The sequence below is a fragment of the Zonotrichia leucophrys genome, chromosome 6, assembly GCF_028769735.1.
Source record: "Zonotrichia leucophrys gambelii isolate GWCS_2022_RI chromosome 6, RI_Zleu_2.0, whole genome shotgun sequence".
NCBI lineage: Eukaryota > Metazoa > Chordata > Aves > Passeriformes > Passerellidae > Zonotrichia > Zonotrichia leucophrys.
Window position 1 is genome coordinate 9,647,246 of NC_088176.1, and position 22,066 is coordinate 9,669,311.

The 22,066-nt window shown below is 38.4% G+C and overlaps 1 protein-coding gene across 4 annotated transcripts in view; it reads right to left on the reverse strand.

Moving 5' to 3' along the window:
- Positions 1 to 22,066, reverse strand: part of SHOC2 (SHOC2 leucine rich repeat scaffold protein) — a 59,415-nt gene that overhangs the window by 11,229 nt on the left and 26,120 nt on the right. For all 4 annotated transcript variants that reach the window (XM_064716877.1, XM_064716878.1, XM_064716880.1 and 1 more), the window contains one exon: positions 10,060 to 10,197. In XM_064716877.1, coding sequence (XP_064572947.1) covers positions 10,060 to 10,197 — 138 coding nt within the window. The remainder of the gene's footprint in view (positions 1 to 10,059; positions 10,198 to 22,066) is intronic.

The window sequence follows — 22,066 nt, forward strand, 5'->3', positions numbered from 1 at the left end:
AGCTATTTCATGCTGTATTTGTGAGATCAGGCATTGCTGGTTGAATAAAAAACTGGCCTCACTTCACACAAAAAACATTCTATTGCAAGGCTCCAAGATCACTATGATATGCCCTCCTAGGGATGAACAAAGCACACCTTGGCTGTATTTCTCTGAATTGCTATTTAATATTTTATTGAAGAATGAACAACAAACTTCACACAAAGTAAGATATAAACCTATTATTCTTTTCACTACCTAAAACATGCGCTAGATGCTGATCTGGATTTTTCAAGAGAAAAGGAAGAACAGGAAAGTAGACAGCGTGATGCCAACTGTTGCTTAGCAATACAACATTGCTGTGCCAGTTCCAGATTGTGAGCACAGGCTGTATGTACATGGCTCTCTTCCTACCAGCAATGTGGCATTTCAGAAAAATGAAACAAGGCAGCCACTAGAGAGAGTCAAAATGTACCATAAAGAAGAGAATGACACACGTTGGCGATCCTCATGACATTATCATGAGAAGAAAGGAGGCATAAATAGCAGCTCCCAGTAATTTCTCCTTGTCATAAGTAGCATTTCTTAATAGAACTTTATCACTGTTTCTTTACTAGTTATCTTTCTTCTCCGTAGGAAAGGCAAAGAAAGGCATAACAGAAGACACATCCTGTGTGTACCACATTCCTCACGATTGTTTTACACATTACAGCACTAAATACAATTATTCCTGAGGACAAACCAGTGAGATTTCAGTTGCAGCTGCATCAGTAGCACCTCTCCCACTGCTCTTGTCCTGAGCCCAGCTGATACAGACAACATGAGCCACCTTCTCATTTCAAATCAGAATTTATTTACAGCCTCTCAGTCTTCTGTCAACAAGGCTCAGCTACCTTTTCCTCCTTGGAGTGCGTACACACACCTCATTGTGAACGCATCACAGTGTGAAACCCTTAGCAGCTTTCATCTTCACATGCTGGACAAGCCAGATCCTAGACCCACCTTCACAAAACAGGATACAGCTCTTCCCTCTGCCCAGTGCGTCCAAGTTAACTTTTCTTTTTAACAGGAATGCACCAGTACAATGTTAACATTTGCCTCCAGGGGCCAGTGGGCTAACATGAAAACCAAGTGACAAACTGTTTTACCACAGAAACAGTCACAAGTTGCTCCAGACCACACCTAGTGCACTGAACCACCAAATGATCCTACTTACAGCTCTCTGAGCTCAGGGTTACCCAGCTGATGCCTCTATCTGGAGTTGCTTTACAGTGTTTGCAGTCATCTCCATCATTCCAGCTCAGCTACTGCTTTCTGAGATGGAACAGCACTGGCTATCTGCTGATGGGCTGTCAGGCCAGGTCTAGGGAATAAGGCAAGGAAGGCAACAACTGATCATGATCAGCTCAGACTGTCACCAGGGCCATTTGCAGTTGTACTTCTGGCACTGAACCAGCCCCTCGCAGGTAATGACTCAGAAAACGCTGCACTGCATGTTCATGTACGTGACAGTTTGATAACCACAAGTGAAAAGCAGATACCAGCAGGAAAGGCAACAAGCAAAACGCCTTTCAACTTGTTTTCTTAGAGAGCCTGTTATGAAAACCCTTGTAAACTCAACTGCCTTATTCAGTGGTACTTCTAAAAATAAGATTGCAAAGCCTGACCAAGTCCTAAACTCATACCAGGCTTAAGCAAGTCACTGAAAAGTCACTTGCTTTAGTTCAACTTCTGCCAGAAACAGCCACCCTTGGGATTCAGGTTTCACAGACGCCTTGTCTCAGGACCATTTTCTCACCAGCACAGTATTAACACCCATGAGCAGATGCCAGCTCTCAGGGTTGAAGCAACCTAAAGCACAGAATTCATAATCCCTTCACTGGAGTGACTTTATGTCTCTCTCAGGATTAGCTGCTTCATTTACACAGAAGTGAATTAAAAATGCTCGGCAGCATGCAAATCCAGAAATATTAGATTAAACTGATACAATAAAAGGGATGCGAAATAGATGGTTTAATTCTTTATTAAGGGTATTTCAAAAATATTAATCAAAGGAAAAGCAGGTGGCTACCAATACCCCCCTCAAAAAAAAAAAAAAGAGAGAAGACAGAAAACAAAGCAGGAAACTATGTTAACAAAACAATATGTTTTAGAAAGACCACATGAAGAAGTCTCTACATCTCTTTTTTAAGTATTTCAAAATCAAGAGAAAAAAGAACTGGTAAGATGAATAATATGAAGAAATACAAATTCCTAATTCAAAGTCCTACTAGTGCTTTTTAAACAGAGTGATAAATGCTCTCTTCTTCTGAGATTTACCACCCCTCTTCCTTTTACTCCCTTAGTTAAAATAATCCTTCAAATTCCCTATCCTTAGATGAAAGGTCATTATTAATGTGAAACAGCTCACCAAGCTAATTTGCTATCAGGATCAGCTGCTTTCTTTTAAATAAACCAAAAGCATCAGATCAATTTAAAAATCTGTTCACTAGACAAAACTTCTACAGATAATGTTAAAAATATAAACTGGACTTACAAGAGCTGTGCACATCAAAATCCCATAAGATCATTATCAAAAATATATGTGAGCTTCAGCACACGACAGAAAATTGCAAGAACCTGCTACAAACAACATGGCACTAGGAAGTATTTCAGATGGTCTAACTTGCATAAATATTCTTCAATTTTGATTAGACTCAACTTGGCACACAATGAGCAGTCACCTACTAAAGAACATGTTTGATATGGGCCCATGTCACCTCATAGAATGCCATGTGCTTAATTCACTGAGGGATGTTCTAGCAAAAAAAAAGTACTGGTTTGCATACAAAGATACCAGGTGTCATTTTTAACTAACTGAAAGCAAGAAGTACAGCTAAAATAAACAATACTTAAAAAAAAAAATTAAACTTGATGCCACTTAAAAAAATACATGAATTAATTAATACACCACATGATATTAATCTTGCAGTGAGAATAACAAAGATGATAATATGAAATAAATTTCAAATTGTGTGGGAGATAGCAGACATGCTGCAGAGAGGCCGTTGTGGACAGAGATTAAACATTGCATTCAGATATTTCAACAGTGGCTCCTGGTCTAAAATAGTCCTGAGTCAGAAGATGCCTGTACCACACTTTGTACTTACTATATACAAGTTTTCCAGATGTCAGCCAACCTCTGTGACAACTTTTTAACTGTACAACAGATTTTTAGGTGAAAGGAGCTGTTGGTGTTTAATCTAATCTCTTATCAGAAAGCAAACCAGTTCCCCTGATAGCTGCAGAGTAAAATGAAAGGCTGCAGATAAAGTGTTTAACCTTCAGTTTCTCCCCACAAGCAGAGAGTAACAGCACAAAGTGACTGGTCCAACAAGACACCCCAAAAGAGATCTCATGATCCCTGCTGCAGAGGAAACAAGAATAAAATCCCACAGCCATCATTCATCTGGTCTGGGGACACCTTCTTCCTAAATTGAAGCTTGTAGGTTTGTACAAATTAAAACTTGTGTCACCAACCATCATCTGAGAGAGAACAAATCCCTTTACAAGCCCTACATCCCCAATGTTTAATGTGCTCTGGCTAAAGGCTGATGCCCTAGAAAAATGGGAATAGGAACAGAAAGGTGATGGGGGTGGAAGGGAACCACTCCTAGCAGAACTGCAGGACAGAAGAGAATCCCTCCTGATCATTGCTACCAACTACCAAAGCCAAAGCATGAAATGTAATTATTCTGTTCCAAATAGAGAAGTGTAGTTAAACACAATACAAAGTTTGACTTAATTTTACTGGTTTAACAGTAAAGTGACTTTTAGAGTATTTTAATTTTTCTTTTCTCCCACCAATACCTCCTGATATACCAGGCAGGCCAGTGTAGGAGGCAAAATCAAATTCACAAATTACCAAAGTCAGCAGGGTCCATCATTATTTGCCCTGCTCAAATCAAAGTGCATTATCCTCCTTCTGCAAAGCCTAGTTCTGATGAAGATGTTATCTATTAAAAAGCTATTTAACATTACTTTAAAATTAGTCTCTACCACCCCTACAAGTTTATATGCCATCTGAAGAGAGCAAAGAGTTCTCTCTACTTTCAGTCTGATATCATCCAAAGACAGGTTTTCACTCATCAGGTCAATATTAAAACGCTAAATTGTGACCACAGGCAGTCAGTTATTTTTCAATCTGATTCCAGACTCTAACATTGCTGACTGTGTAAAAGATGCACACAAGATACTTGCAAAACCTGAGCAACAAAGGCTCAGGTACCCCAATACACACCACACACAACACCTGCATAAGGCTAGAGAGCACAAACTCTTAGTGACATGTTTCTGAAACTGTCTAGATGAAAATTCAACTTAAAACTCATTTAATATGCATTCATCAAAATGCAAGTAACTCACAGACCCACTTGTCTCAATTCCGATGCGTTCCTTTGAATCACTCTTCCCTTGTGCCTGCTTCTCACATAAAGAAAATAATATTATAGGCTTTTTCTTTCTGCAGTATACTAATCATTCTGAAAATGCTGAGCTGCAGTTATAATACATCCGTACACACTGGTCTCTGCATCTAATTACTGTGTGAAGGTACATGCATTCACTAAAATAAACTGCCCCCACTCTAGTCTTAGGATGAATATCCAACCAAAACACAAAATAAAAAATATTTTCATAAATACATTGAATCAATAAACTCAGAATTACTTAGCCATTAGAAGCAATCTAACCTTCAATGAAATAGTACATGTGTATTTAACTATATTGGGTTTGCATTGGAAACGTATTAATTAAAACATAAATACAAAACACTTCACATTGCAACAGAGACAAAAACAACAGCTGGGCCTTATTTTGAACTATCAGTGAAAGCATTTCATTTTACTCAATTCACACTGTATACAGTAAGACAAAGCTACTGAAATTTATTTAATTTAATTTTTCATTGGCAGTCTTTTTTTTCCCTTTTCAAATATACTATTTAGAGCCTTTCTGGGAAAGTAAAGATACATATAAATGTAAATCATATTGTATGAACAGTTTATGCTTAACTGGCAATGTGATAAAAACATTAACCTTTCCTAAGTGAATGATGTGTTTAATTTTTTAAGGCTGCCCTACTATATAAAGAAAACATGAAATGTACAACACATGAATATATCTTTACAGTTTTAGCCAATTAAGTAATGTGAGAATTATTTTATGGAGACCAGGGTTCCATTTGTATCTTCCCTGCAGTTGAATGCTGTCCAACAGCAGATACCAGGAAAAGAGCCTAAAGAAAGGAGAAAGAACACCCTGAAACTTCCTGAAGAGTGAGGGAAGATTCAACAGTGATTTCCCAAATGTAAAAGCAACTGTTATGATTTTCTTCTGCATAACTGCCATGTCACACCCCGAGCTTTCAGCATCTGCATCAGCCTGTACAAACACTGAGACCCAAACGTGCCCTGCCCATCTCATGCAGTACTGTCTGATCCTCACCAGTGACACACAACACCTCACAGCCTCAAGCCTGCCCTTCTGAGCTTGGAGGACAAAATGAGCAAGTCCCTTCCCATTTACCCTCCACCTGACATTTTCCAGTCAATTTCACTACTTTACATTTACTAAGTCTAGAATTGAAGGCAACAAGAACTAGAAGCTTTCCTTTATGAGACCAGCACGAGAACTAGACAGGGCTCACAGTAATACAAAAACTAGAGTACTAGAGTGGGAGCCACTGCTTTCAATCAGGTAAAGAAAAGGCTGGACTTACTGCAATTGCCCAATACTAGCAGAATCCAATTAAATAAGTTTTATTAACAGTATAGTCCAAGAACAAAACCTTAGACAAAGCACTGAATGTTGATCAGCTCTCCCAAAGTGTGCCCGTGGAAAGTGGCTTGATGCCACAAAACAGAATGCTCACTGACCACAGCACCAGGGCGTGCTTAAATGTTGAGAATATGAATCTTGCCGTGAAAGCTGGAGCAGAAGCCTCTACACTTTGCTCCATCACAACAGTGAGTAATTAACCACATCAAACTCATCAGTCACATCTGAACATTGCCCCTGATCACTGAGGGAGCTGCAGGTGCTCAGACATTTCAGAACAAGACTCCTGATTTTGCTAAACCTGCCAAATTTAAAATACCATTTTAAAGTAGTTTCACATTTCTTCAGAAATATCTTTGCTTCTAGGGACTTAAAGCTCTCAACCACAATTTTGCATAACCTGAGCCGTACCAATTTCACATGTCTGGTTCTGGTCAGTGCTTCATGTTTTATCAGCTGTAGGTTTAAAGAACAAAACCGTGCTCTCAGAGGTACACTGGGGTTAAGCAGATTAGAAGCGTGGTTTGGAGCACAATTTCAACCAGCAAAACCAATCAATAAATAGTATTTAACTTCATAAAAGCTGCGATTTCAGCTTCTGAGCTATAGTGCCACAGAGGAGGGCAGGAGAGTAGTGCAGAACTGTAAATCCCATTTCCCAAACCATCTCTTAGGAACAGTGCTACGTCAGACACGGGAAAGTGTGTCCATTGACAGAATTTTTTGTGCTTTTCAAGTATAATTTTGGACCATTTACAACTAACTATTCTTTTTCTTATTAAAATTTCTGTTGCCTTAGATGCCTGTGAATATGGCACATTTGACTATAATCAATCTGCACACGTAAGCACACAAAACTAAAAAATTACAAAGCAGATGAAGAATCTGGTATTACTAAAAGCTGCAACTCTGTTTTATGTTATATTTCTTTCTTAAATCAGTTTTTCTATGCTTTTACATATGAAATTGTGAACTCATTTGTACAGAATGCTAAAATTAGAAGTTCAAAGAGGGAACACTCACTATGTAGTATTTGCAGGACAAAATTATCTAAGCTATCTTGTAATCCTAAGAAACAATTTACTCCACCCAAAATTTGTTGCCAGTCTCAAAAATTCAATTAATAATTTTAATATAAATGATAGGCTATTCACCTTCTTCTGTGTTGGATATATTAGTGTGCCAGCTAAGTATACAGAGATAAGACACTGTGTAAATAAAAGTAGCTAACAATTCCACCACCCTCCAAAAGCAAAAAAAAAAAAACCGTCACAACATGGGGGGGTGTGTGCAATCTGCAACAAAAACACTAAACAGCTATGATCCCAGTATGATTTTGATTCTGGGCTTGAGACTCTCGGAATGTGCTAAGCCATTCTACAAAGCTCATTTTTCTTACAGGAAATGATCTAATATAAAAAGTACTTTACAATTTTCAATCAACAGAAATACAGATATGAATGTATTAAGCCAATATCTATAAAGCAAGGCATTAGGTCACTTCCTGACAACTAATATCTATTTGTTACTGCACAAAAACATACTTCTACAGCATTAGTTAAGAGAAGAACTTGGTATTTTTACAGAGTGGGTATATTGGCTCTGCAACCTCTGTAATCACTGCTGATGCATAATCCCTTCCCTGCCACTCCCCTGCATGTCACCCTCACGTCCCTTTCCCACAGCTCCAGCACATTTCAGTACATGCTGTTAGTTACCAAACAAGCTTTATTTTAAGTTTGGCAGATTCTGAAATTTTCCTGTGGTAAAACCAAAGCTTGTTTATATAGTTCAGCAGCTACTTTCAGAGGGTTTTTTGATGGAGAGGAAGGAGAAATAAAAAGCAAAGGGGGCTGTTTGTTTTTCAAAGCAGCATGACAGAAACATCCTTCTCAAGAAAAACTGAGGCCTCAATCAAAGGGTGTCAGTGGGGGAGAAGGGCACAGACCTGGCAGCAATGGAAAGCCTGGTCCATACCAGGAGGCCCATGGGCTCACAGAACATCAAATACTTGAAATGAGCAAATATGTTTGATCTGCTTTGTCCCTGGTGTGTAACCCAGAGTTTGAACTGAGAACCATTAACAGCACTCCTGCAGCGAGCATCCTGACACCTGGAAGCATGGAAACATGGCAAGAAAAGGCAGTTGTGGCAAGCAGCAGGCAGGGACAGAACCTGCAGCGAGAGCTGGAGGGGCCCAGGGGCTGCCCCAGCCACGCGCCATTGACTCGCTGGGCTTTTCACAGCACTCAGAGTTTCTCGCTGAACAATGCCAACCACAAAGCAAGCTGTAATCTAAAAATCATGCCACAGCTTGCTTTCGTAGGTTGAACCAAAACTGCGATGACTAAGAAATAAAGCCAATGTTGCTGAACTGGCTACGGCTGCCTTTTCTGCAACATGCATAAATGTAGGCTGATCATTATCATTTAAGATGGAACCTAAAGCTTTCCCTTCACTATTAAATTCTGTTTGCAAACCACAGGAGGCACAAACATTGATTTCTGATTTCAAGGTCTTATTTAAATACTTTTTTTTTAACTTACTGTTTACCAGAGAGATTTTCCAGTGGAGTAAAACCGAACTAGAGTAAGGTTAACGACAAGATGGCTCACTCTTGTCTCCTACCATTATTCAGCTATCTTTGGTGGTTTCTTGAGCTCTAAAACATTGATATTCAGCTCAGATAAGCATGTAAAGAGACAGCTACCAACATTTAAAAACAAGTAACTTCTATACATTATAAAGCCAATGCAAGGGAAAAACTAAACAAAGAAAACAGAAATCCAGTCCAACCAGGTATGAACCTGACTCAAAAGAAACCACCTAAGCCTACAGAAACTTTCTGAAGAAATAGGTGAGTCCAAACTATCCTGACTGCAGAGTGAGCAATTTCCTATCTATCACAAGTGACTTAACTGCCTAATAACTTTGTGCCTCTCCTACCCAGAGACCTTTCCTTGTAAGTACAGTCTTGCAGCATATAACAAGTGAGATTTTTCTGGTCCTTTGAGACGTTCAGTGATTACCAGGCACTAAACAACTTAGTAAACCATATTACTACTCTTCACAGGAATTAACAGCTTTAGTCTATAAGCCTTGAATATGGAATTCTCACACTTGCTTGGAGATTTTTTCCCATAATTAACAGTTTATCCAGGGAACTCACTCCCTAAATGTGATACATACACTACACATAAGTGTTATGTAAAACAGCATTCAGCAAGATTTACAAAATAGCAACAAAAATAAAGGCTGTACTTATGAATGGTGTAAGTTAGATGCAAACTCCAGATGGAATGGGATCTCCAGAGTTTAAAAATATCAGTCCAGGAAGGAAGTTTAGTTCCAGTGGATACATCATCAGTGTAAACTCTGCTCACATCAAACTTTCTCAACCAAAAGCCATAGTAAATTCATCCTCAACAATTTACTGCTAGAAGAAAAGCTGGAGTGTCATTAAATGGTTCCTCACTTTACCATGCACTAGAGGACATTAATAAGTACTCAACACTGAATACCATTAAACTGATAATGTTCATTCTTCTGAGTATGTTCTGGTGACAGAACTTAAAATCATCATGGCCTTGTTTTTAGCCTTTTTAAATCACAGCAGCCATCTTTTTCTGCCATCTGTTTAAAACTGATTTAATGAGATAGGAAAAGGCATATTTTGCCGCTTTATCCCATATGAGATACTGAAACCAACCAGGACTGTGTTTATCTTAGTCTATTATTCCCAATGTAAGTTGCAAACTCTCTGTATTCTATTGCATAAGAACACGATGACCTTGTGGACTTGAGATTTTTTTAAATGCTCCACCAAAGAACATAATACATACATAATTATTTTAAAATATTTATGATTTTAGCTTTATATTGCTTTAGGCAAAGATGTAAGTTAAAATTATCTGCCAAAGTAGTGCACTTCAACTATAAGTGAGCCTTTCATTTCTTTATGTGCTCAGTTTCATTACAGAATAAACAAACAAGTAGATGATGTTTGCTTATAACCATAGAACACCTTAAGATTTAGAAGTAATGGATTTGGATTTTTTTCATTGCAACTCTCATTCTTAAATTATTTAAGGTAACACTTAAGGTAACAAGCACACCTTGCTTTAAATCTCAAGTGTGAAGCTGTGTTGAGCTGAACACCAGTCATTCCAGAGCCGCCAACAAATATTCATTCTTGAATTTGTTCCCCTTAATGAATATTCTGAAACAGTGATTTATTTTCTCCTCTCCAGCCTCTTCACCTACCTATGGTTTCTGGCAGGTCCAGGAGCTCATTGTGCTGCAAGTCAAGGTTGGTGATCTGCGTGCAGCTTCCAATCTCTTCTGGAAGATGTTCAAGCTGATTGTGCGCTACATCCAGCGTTATGAGGTTACACAACTCACCTAAAAGCACACAGGAAAACCAAAACATAAAGGACTTTAATGTACAACTCTCAACAGTGACCTCTACACAGATTAATAGAATCAGACGGATTTTGGGATAAGCTGAAAAAAAGCTACTGCTACCATAAAGTTATACATATAAAATAAGGTATTACAGGATCATCATTTCATCAGTCAGATCTAAAACCTGATCAACAATTTTGAAAAGCTGAGATAAAGCTTTAATAGATTCTCCAAAGAAATGTAATTTATTGGTTGATTTTATTCTGACAGCTCAAGCTGTGGAATACAAGCACAAAACTTGCATCTTACACTTGTTTCAGGCTGACCAGAATTTTAAAACATTACTAAGTAAATGAATTGTAGTAAATTTTGAGAAATTAAGGTCTGTTTTTATATAATGAATTACTTTCAGCCATAAAATCAACAATTAAGAGACAGAAAAATTATTTGGCTGACAACCTAGAATCTAAAGTCCTGAACACTATTTTTAAACATTTTAAACATTGGTGACAGTCATCTCAAAAAAGACAACTTACAATAAGTAAAGTGTAGGCAAGCAGACCTACAGCAAATAAAAGTTTGAAATAAAAGGGTTATCTGTTAAACATTAAATAAGTTTGGATTTGCTTGGAGTTTAGAGCCACTTCACACAGAACTGCTTCATTTCTAACATTTATAAATTAATTTAAAAGCACAGCTAGGCACAACTCTCTGAACAGTAGTTTCACCTATTTTTATGTCAAACACACTGTGTTCTGAGCAAAAGATGGTTGGGTTTGAAAAAAGAAAAAACCAAATGTGTGCATAAATACATGTGTATGTATTCACAGTTTTTGCATCTGATGGAGGTAAAATTAATGCATATTATTTGAACAGCTTCTACTCTCCAGTAAAGATGAGGTCACTGCATTTGTATATTAGAGCATGACTCAGTGAGTAACAAATTTGGAAGAGCAGCAAATTCCTTTTGAGGAGCAAATATCTATTTTTAAGCTTCAGCATTGTATCTTTGATACAAGGATTTTCTCACAGGCCTGGAGGATTATCCTGGGCAAGTTCTGACGTGTAGAGTGTCTACTCATTAGGTCAGCAGATAATCACAACTGGTGATTTAATAAATCATAAAATAATATGAATTCAGACTCTGTTCAGAGTTCAGGCGTCATGTAGCCACAGTACTCATTATGTATCACAGAACAATTGTGAAAGGCCAGGAAAAAAGTCAACCTCAAAGCTTCATTATTCTGTTTTTCTTAGATTGTTAACATATAGCTGATATGTTAACATGTCTTATTTCCTGCATTAATTAACCCAAAACGCGATGTTTTTCTGCAAGCTAGGAAGATGGAAATGTAAAGCTGGTGCTGAAGCAGCTACTCCAGCACTGTGTGTCCCCTCTCGTAGATCAGCAATCAAGTGCAGTCCAGGCAACCACAGGCAAGAGCTAAATGTGCTGTACCCAGCACTGCCTAACCCACACATGTCAATGCCATTACCAGGCAGAAGAAAGCAAACGTAACAAATAATTAAGCAAGAGTTAATGGTCTGTGACAATGGTATCTTTATTATTCATGGAAAAAGGGGGCAAAGTGTAGAATGCAATAGGAGGAAGAAAAGCTTGAGGAAGACTTAAAACATCCCTCCCTTTAAACAAACAAAAAAAGAGCCCCACAAAACTTTACTGAGGTAACTCAAGAACCTTCACACACTTCGGGGCAGTAGCTTTCACTTCACGATTGCTGTTTTCATTTGTTTTCACTTCAGGCCTTAACCAATGATGTCAAATTTGAAATATGGCATAAATTCCATTTCATCGTGCTGAGTTCTCATTTACTTGACTCTTCCCACTCTACATCTGCTGAAGTCGAAGAAATACTTGGGGGTTTTGCAGCAACATGTGCTGCACTTCATTTTTGCACCTGCTGATATCTTTGACAACAGCAAGCTAAATGTTTGAAACAAACATCTTACTACCTAATCCTGAGGAGGAAAAATAATGAAAAGAGACATAATGCCTATGTCTCTCTAGAAAATTAAGGGCAACCAAACGCTTTAGTTTAATTTGAATAGCCATACTTAATATTGTCACATTAAAGATGCAGGCATTATTTTAAAAAGCAACAATAGTAGCATTTAATAAAAATACTGAATGTTAAAAAAGATTGAGGACTGCCCAACAAATTTTAAGCTTTAGAGCAGACATCAAAAGTTATTGCCCTATCATGAAGCATAGCGACTTAAGGAAAGGAATTAAAGAAATATAGAAATAGTCAGCTTTTAATTCTCATTGCTCAGTAAGGAATCTTGTTCTTGGACATTTATTGTGTACTTATAGTTTCTCAGCATTTCATCAATATGGGTTTATTGCCCACTCTAAGGGTAGAAGGAGAGGGGAGATGAAATGCTGTTGCACTGCAATTTTTTCAAAACATTAACTTGAATTACTGAGATACAACAGAGAGCATGCAAGTCAACAAATATCACTCGAGGTACATTTCTCCTGTTGCTCTCCACGACATATGGCAAAAAAAATCTTACATCCAATATGCTTAAAAAGGCAAAAAACATTTGGGTGATGTGATAGAGACTCAGATCACAGAAGTGAAGAGCATGAACCCAGCCTATCAACTTAAACACTCCATTTGAGATAAAAATGGAAGGAAGTCTCAGAATCACTTCATAAGCCTAACAGTACACACACAAAGAGGTTAACTGAGAAACTCAGGATCAAGTCCAGCTCTTTAGTGAATGGCCCACAGGGAGACCAAACCCACGTCCTTGGTGTCATGCGCACCATGCTCGAACCAACAGAGCTAAATGGTTTTTTACAACTTCACATGCAAAGGCACACAGAGTTCTCTCAGCTGTGGTCTGAGAACTAAAATACTAAAATACTGAGTGGCCATATGTGTGAAAGCCGAGACAGTGTGTAAATGGAAATGCTCTTCAGAGCACCTCGCAGCCTGAGGCTGTCGCTGCATGCGGGGCTTGAACAGCTACCGTGAGGTAAAAGGAAGAGCAACCAGGGATGGTAAGAGTTGCTAGGGAATCTTCATGGAACGGGAAAGGGAGGAATCAATGTAGCTTAGAAGGGCAAGTATAGGAAAACAGAGGAATAAGGAAATAAAAGGGTCCAGTCCCTTACAAACCAATGCTGGTCATGCCCTGTGGCCAACCAGCACCACCTGCCCCGTCCTCTCTTTAAGCTCTATTTTGCCGGGTGAGGATCTCCCTGTTGTGAGCTCTGAGCACAGCAAAAGCACAGCTCATGGGCCCAGCACTGCTGAACACATCCCAGCACATCCCATCCCATCCCACGTTCCCAGTGGGACGAGGAGGGCTCGGGGCCACCGGAGCAGCAGCCACAGCCCGGGGACAGCTCTGGTCCCACCGAGCGAGCGCACCGGGAATGGCCACGCTGTGGCTGCGGCTGTGCAGGCGCCGCTCACAAGAGCGGCTCTGTCAGCAGCCACAGCACACAAACACATGGCAGGAGCACTCCACACCACACACAATGATCTGCAAATGCACAGAGCCCCAACTGGAGGCCATCTGCATCGTGCTCTTCCCAGGAGCTGATGTTTCAGTGAGTCAAAGTGTCCTTCTTATTGTCTGAACAGCGGCAGTTGTATTGAGGAAATGCTTCTCGAAAAAAAAAAAAAGTTAAAATAAGTTTCACCAAGATACAACTGAAATCTGCCATTTTTGCTTTGCCAAGATAAGAACCATATGTCAAAATCAAAAAAAAAAAAAGCAAACTTTTTTTTTCCTAAAGAAATGATTTGGTCAGGTACAAAAAGAAAAAAGGAGCTCACGATCTTATTCACAGTAAAAGAATCAACATTTGCAATATTTTTTGTGTACTACCTAAAATTTGCTGAAACCCATTTTTATCTTGATTTAACAGAAATAAGTCAGCTAGAAATGTGCAGCAGATCAAAATCAGCCTTAACCAGAAAGCAGTTTCCTGAAGGAAAACCCATTCCTTTTCATCACACGGGCAACTTCTGCATCACTTCACGAAAATATTGTTCAAACACCCCAAATCACTACAATAAGGCAAGCACTGCTTCAGGGAAATAATAACCACAGGTTAAATTAACTCTTTTTGCCACAAGTAATGTCCAAAACAGACAAGTAGTGAATAAAAGATTCTCTATAGACTACTTGCAGCTGCATTGAAGGGGTAAGCACCCTCACAACAATTAAAAAATAAACTAGGAGGGTACTAGGGTTTGGAGTTAGTTTTCTTGGGGAGGAGAATTTTTTTGCCTTTTTTTACTATATTACATTGTGATTGCAAAGGGAAAAAAAGCAATTAAAGCTCCAAGTCTGCCAAGAAAGCAGACAGGAATTGCACGTACTAGCTGGCTTGACAATAAAAGATTTTAAAGTAGGAGCAATGCTCATTTGAAAAACATAAAACAGTTTCTCTATAAATAACCTTCACAAAAAATAGTCAGTTACAGCATAGCATGTAGTTTTTAAAAATTTGTATTTTAAAGGCCCTAAAAAAAAAACCACACAATTCAAATGCATTTTTCAGCAAAGACAGTTTGTGAAGACTCCAACCACCTTCCATTTAAAAAAAAAACTTGTTGAAATACAGCTAAGCATTCACCTCAACAATCCTTAAAAAAGGTGGAGTGAGCAATCACCTCACTGTTGTTCTCATACACACAAAGAATAAATGTTGTAGTATGACAAGGATAGATATACCTGCTTTTAAAAAGCCAGCACAATAAAATGACTAATATTTTCAACATAATGAGGCAGAATTATAGTCCCATTTCATGGCCAACTTTGAAAGCCTGTTATGACAAGAGGGCCAGGTTACATGCCCTGACTTACAAAACTCTGAAAGTTCTTTTTGGCCATATGAAACACAAAATACTGCTTCATCAAAAAACACTCAAGTACACACAAATTAACAGTTGGAGAGAGTATATAGGTCAATAGCAAAGAGGCTTCAGTGTCTCCAATCACTAATTCAGTCAGTGGGCACCACTCTTGGATGGCAAACACAATTTGTAATGTAGCCTGTTTTCCACTGGATTAATGACATGCCTGCCCATGCTTAAGCAGATTGAATATTATGAAATCCTTCACAACATGATAAATCCTAGGCCAGATGACACAGCAAGAGGATCAAGACTCTTATGGAAAGTAGAAGGAAGAGGAGAATGCAAATATTAGTGGGACTTCAGGCTGATGTGTCAGAACATTGGTTATAATCTAATATGCAAGAATTAATTATCCAAAATCAGCAATGCTGCGAACAAGTTACGAACAGTTCCCATAACTTTCATAGCTACTCATCTTTCACTTGGTTCTCTGCTGGCAAAGGAGAAAATAAAAGGAAAGAGAATTTTCAGTCTACACAAAGTCTGTGGGACAGGTTTCTTGATGTTAGAAAAAAAATTTACAAACTATTTTAGAATTTTGGAATCTTTTAACTCTCTGTGAGATCTGAGTACATCACTGTGACAGAGAGCCTGAGCTCTTTGTTCTGCACTACCAACTGCAGTCAGAGCCATTCTGAATTATTGCTGCACAACTCTAACTTACACAGAAGAGTTACCAAGGAGTAGCAATGTAATTTTAATATGGTCATGAGTGACTTACTGACTACCAAAGTTAAAATACTCATGTAAGTAAGAAATAAGCACAGTAATATTATTCTCAAAATGCACACCAGGATCTAGTTGTGGGAACCACTCAAAACCACAGAACCTCAGCTGAAAAGACTCAAAATCTGTTCTAAAACAAGCTTCAACAAGACACAACAGCAAACACTTATTGCTTATAACTGAAAGCAAAAAATACAAATAAAATTAAAAACGTGTTCAAACAAAATCCCAAACATGCAAAATGTAGAGAAAAGTCTTAGCAAGGGCTCAAAGCAGGATTTGAGGTGGACAGCAGAAACTCATTTGAGTGCCAAGACAAAGGCAAAGCACCTAGCAGGGAATAACCCTGTAAAGAGGTGCAGCCCTGCACCAGGAGGTGAGAGGCAGCTCTGCAGGGAAGGACCAGGGGGTCCTGGCGGTGCTGAGCCTGGGGTAACATCTGGATCCTGTCCATTGTCAGTATGGAGCAAGCTCTCAAATAATAAAGGCTAACCACCTTCCAGGCTACATTAGAAAAGGCAGCCTGAGGAAGGTGATTTTTTCTCCTCTGTTCAGTACTTACTGAAGTATTCAAACGGTTAAAATAATTGCAGCTTTGATTTAAAAAAAATAAAACTTGAAAAAAATAAAAAATTTTTAAAAAATCCCAAAACTGTGGACTTCTAACAAGCTGTCAGTTATCTACTGGAATTACAGTTGGGGCATCATCCCAGTAAGCTCTGCAAGCAGATCAAAAAGGCAGGACTACTTTATCATTATCCTAAAGCCAGCCTGAAGAAACTGTAATCAGGAGGAATTTGACTAGCTGACAAGACAAAACTGCATCCCCACAAGAGCTCTCACAAGAACCAGAACTAAAGCTGGTCAAAAGAGTTCTACACTTTTTCTGCAGTTCAAGAAAACCACCAGAATTGGATCACATAAGCAATCATTGACTCCTAGAGACCAACACACATACATTAATGCTTGTATTTATTCCACTCCTGTTAACAACTTCATGCTTTTATCACATTAAAATAAAAACATATAAAAGCATTCTCAACTACTGTTTGCAGACATTACCACACCAGTTAAGCCCAGAAACACAATTTAGTTTTTCCTTCAAATTGATGAAACACAGGAAGATGTTCTTAGATACAAATAATGTAAACAAATATTTCTCTATATTATCAGCTCTGCTTAAAAAAAAAAAAAAAAGGGAAATGAAATTCAGAGCATCACTGAAAAGCTTTGCAACTAGCAAGTCATTTAATAAGGAAGCACCACATTCAGTGTGGAGTGAGTAGACTTGAACTAATGTGGCTGCACACATCTGGTCCACTGTCTACACTACTGAAAACAAAACAGGTGCAAGTGTTATGAAAAAGAGTTTCAAAGCAGTGAAGAAACCACAAACTATCTAAATATTGGGTAGATGGGGGAAGAGAAGAAGAGAGTCTCAAAGACATTCCTAGTCTGGTGTAGGCAGATTCCCCGAATTACATTCTAAAAATATTTCCCTTGCAGAACAGCCCTGACCAGATTCTCCCCAGAAAAGGAGTTGCATTCACAGACAGAAAACACAATATTTGGAGTCTCAAGAAACTTGCAGAAACTATGTACATGTAATTTCAACCATGTTGACAATATAATTTCTATTTGAGTTCTGTGTGCCAACACGACAAAAATATTCAGAACTGGTATAAGATGCAACCTTGTCTTTGCAAAGAAAATGTTATCAACTTGATTGTGCAAAACAATTCCTTCAACACAACATGGAGGAATGCAATAAAACTCCAAATATAAGAAATGCAAAAGGCTTGCTTAAGTAACAGCCTGCAAACTGAAACATTTGCTTGGCCTCATCCCAAGACAATTCCTCTGGTTTTCATCCTTCTCATGCTGACTGCCTGACTCACCAAAGCATTCACATTCTTCCATTCTAATCTTCCACTTTTTGATCTCAGTGCAAAAGGACAACTTACCAGATAAGGAGATGAAGATGGTGTCCACTTTGTGAACTCATCCCCACAATTACCCCTCCAAATTGTCTTTTGGCAAAGTTTTCACAAGGAAACCTTTCTGTTAAGGTTTTATTTAATGGATGCCACCAGAGATTGAATGACCAGGTGAACAGGTAAATTCTGTCTTGCACTTGATGTGCTTGTGTGTGCATATATCTATCTATCTATCTATATATACATATATATATATATATAAAACATCTGCATAACAGTGACCTTCATGGGGCAGGAACAACATTCAAAGCAAACTTGCAGACCTTACTAAAGATGAAAGGCATTTATAGAAGTTTAAAGAAAAAAAATGGCCAAGCCTTTGGAAGAAGAGGGTACTGAGAATTACTAAAGACACAAGCTGCATCAGACTCATGAAATCCCTGATACAAAAACAGTTGGATGTGGGCAAGGAGTCAGGTTAAGCCTCATATATAAACTCAGTCTGTTTCTATGCACATTCTTGCTTAAGGCTAGAGTCAGAACCAGGATACAGAGCAAGATGCACTCTGAAACAATTTATCACCCTGTGAGGTAGGATGCAATTTGTAAGAAAGAATAAGAGTAGCTTTGCCATCAAAAAACTCTCAACGGATTCCCACCACTCTACATAAAAACATTTGTTTCACTAAGGTGCAGTTGAGCTCAGGCTACCAGGATTCCAGTAAGGTACACCAGGTTATTTCCAGGTCTTGTGGTACAAGACATGGAAAGCAGTGGGAAAGGAGAAAAAGATTCTGAAAATATAACTTGCTGCATTTTCAACAGCTCTCTGCACTCAGCAATCCACCCTTCCCCAGAGCACCTGCAGTGCTCTTGTCACGCTCACACTCATACACAACAAGAGCAATCCTAGCGGGGATGCTCACACGAGCTGCAGCCAGCCCAGTGATCCCAGAGCTCAGGCGTCCTGCCCTCCCTGTTCCTCTTCATGCTCTCCCACTTTTCCTCCCACACCACCTCCAGGCTGATCTAAACTGCACTGATTTCAACTACCTAAAGTAACAGACAACAAATGTAGCATCTGGGAAGCTGCCAGGAGGGGAGTGGATCCTGCCACTTTCAGTATCATGAAGCTTTTATACATCAGCACATCTATTTCAAGAAAACTCCCACTGATTCACCTGCAGAGCTCTCGGCTAAACGTGGAAAAAAAAAACCAAAACAAACTATTTGAGTATTTTTACATCTTATTCAAACAAATATGTTTATATTTGAAAATACAATGCACACCAAGACCTCAGCTTACTATGCAGTCAACTGAAATAATTTCAAATTGCATTAAAAACATATAAGTAATACAGATGTTGCTAGAAAAGTGTTAAGAGAAGTCTGATAAATACAAGCAGAAATTATTTAGTATGTATCTATCTATAATAAAGCAACTGGATGCAATGGAATGAGAGGTGCTTAATTCTGGGGAGGGGGAAAGACCAGAAACACACACATCTATTTAGTAACTATAGATAATAACATTTCCGCTTTCTCACTAAAACACTGGTTTTAAATGCAAAGCAAATTCTCCTCAGGTGTAGTCCCCTAATTAAAGTTTGTGTTGTTTAGCTACTAAAGACAGTTTAAAGTCCAAAATAGAACCAAACTTCAGCTTATTTCCCAGCAGCTCAGGTGGGAGGTTCACCTCTTCCAGGTTTTCCCCAAAACAACAAACACCTTAAACAGGTCAGTTGTAAAGCAGCTTCCAGGACCACCTGAGAACAAATGTAGGCAATAGAGGGAAAGTGCTGCATCTAAGAACAATGGAACATCACTGGCACAAAAATGAACTATTCAAAGATATGCTGGGTGTTGGAAGAAACTTCTCAATTATCAGAGCACTTAAAAGTCCAACATTCAATTTATTTCAGTAAGACCAGAAGGAAAATAAACTTTTTTTATAAGGCTTGAGAATAAAGATGCCTAGAAAAGCAATGGGATGATTGCTTATAACAAGGCCCTAAAGTTGGAAAGCCATTTATTCTTACTAAACAAAAATTTTCAGTTTTGTGTAACAGTGAAAGTCATCGCAAGTCTGTAGCACCAGGGTAAGACTTAATGCTACCCACCTTTGAGGGAACAATAGCAACATTTTTCCAACTGAAGTCTGGATCTTTAATTTTCTTTTTGTCCAGACCAACCTTTTTGTAGCACATCTACTTTCAAAAGAAAAAGTGAAGAAAACCCAGGATTCCTTCCACACACCAGATCAACAACATGAGCACATTGTAGTTAACTGCTGCAAGACTCTTCCTCTCTGGACAAGTCAGCAAGTTACATAAGCTTTGAATTTTTAGAAATATGAACAAGCACACTAGCATGCCATTGTGAGCCTTAGGCCTTAGAACAATGGGGCATTTTTAAAAAGAATTTGAAATGCTCCACATGATATTGCTTTGTAAAAGATAATGGCTTCATTTTACTTTCCATTCTGCAGAAAGAAAAACTTCTGTGTTATTTACAAGCTGATAATATGAGTGCTTGCTAGTTTATAGTATTTAGATACTGCATTATAAAACATAAAAGGGATTAAAAGCAATGAGACTTAAAAGGGAAGGGTTTTTTAAAGTGCATATGTGAAATGTAGAGAAATAGTAAGTGTTCAAAGAAACAAATTCCATTGGAAAGTCAGAAATACACTTCTCAGTAGTTTCATTTTTCAGCTGTGTTTTCAACTGAAGTATTTCATCAAAAAACGTAACACGAAAGTAAGTGAGTAGAAATCAATTACAGCATTTAAACTATCCTATCTGGGTTTACTCTGATGAAAAAGATTTTCAAATGCTTGTACTATGTGTCTGAGCAGTTTAAATTATTTGTGTTACTTAAACACCAATTAATTTTATTTTTCATCTGATTCAATTTCAGGCAACCTAGTCTGAGGAATTTATTTTGAATAAAAAAGGATGCTTGAACTTGATGATTTTCCTTTGAAATTCTTCATAAGGGTGACAGTTGTGTTGCATTTGTGCTTCTAAAAGGCCTTCCACAATGAGGTGCTGACCCGTAAAAAGGCACATGAGCATTATCACAATTCAAATAAAGGCAGGACTAACTGCTGGATACAAAGACAGAAGCAAAGCAGTTAATGTTCTCAAGCTAGGGTTTTATAAAGAACTGAGAACACTACCTGTACACATATCAAGACAATAAAAAATACAAAAGAAAGAAAAAAGTCACACGTTCATGATACAAGTACCTACTAATTTTCCCATGAAGCAGTTACACATGATCTCTTTCAAGACAACTGTGAGCAAACACAGGCATTACATACTTCCATGTAAATCCTATTCAATAAACAAAAGAAATAAAGGGGTTTCAGCAGCAGCAATGTCTGCAGTACCAAACACACAAGAGAAGTTTCTTAAGCACAGCATCAAACACTAGGATCCAACACCTCACAGAAGTTTTTTCTTCACACACTACTAGTATTACTTTGAATTTATGCAGCACTATCCCCAGCTGAACCTCAGAAGATGGATCTATGCTAGATTAACTAATAACTGAGCCACAAACAGAACCAGGTAAAATACTGACAATTGTGTAATAGCTCAACCAGCTAAATTGGCCACAATTCCTTCAATGAATGTAGAAACACGCAGTATGCTGGGTTTTCTGTAAACATCAGCCCCATGGTTTCCAGTATCATTTGTTGATCAGCAAAATATCCCACAAGGCTGCTGAACTTAAACTGAAGTGTCAAAATAGTTGAAAATTGTAATTACTTCGTTCTCTCAGGGGAAATTCAAAGGATTGCTGAGATGCTCATGACAATTCAAAAATCACATGGATCAGAAAACATACTACATCATCCATTTCATTTCTGCCTAGTAAAAAGTGTTCCTGTGGCTCCAGCAGAATGCATCCCCAGAGCTGCCACAGGGAGCCAAGGGCTCAGAGCAGCAGCTGGCATCCCCAGTGCATTTCTCCACTCCTGTTACCACTGACAAAGCTCCCTGTACTGGGCACTGCTGGTAACTGGATGAGCAGTTTCAGGCATGCCCAGGAGTTCCCACCATCAAGAACATGTTATCTTATGTATCTTTCACATCAATGTGCAAGATAAAGAGCAAACACGGCTGGCTTGAGAAAGATCTATCAGGTATACAAATATACAAATACAAGAGCATTTCCCAAGCTTTGCAAAATTGGTGACCATAGGGGCCACTTCAATAGCAACACACTCACGCACTGGCTTGGACAATAGGAAAGTACCAGCAGCTTTTGCAAACAGGACATGAGAGTTAT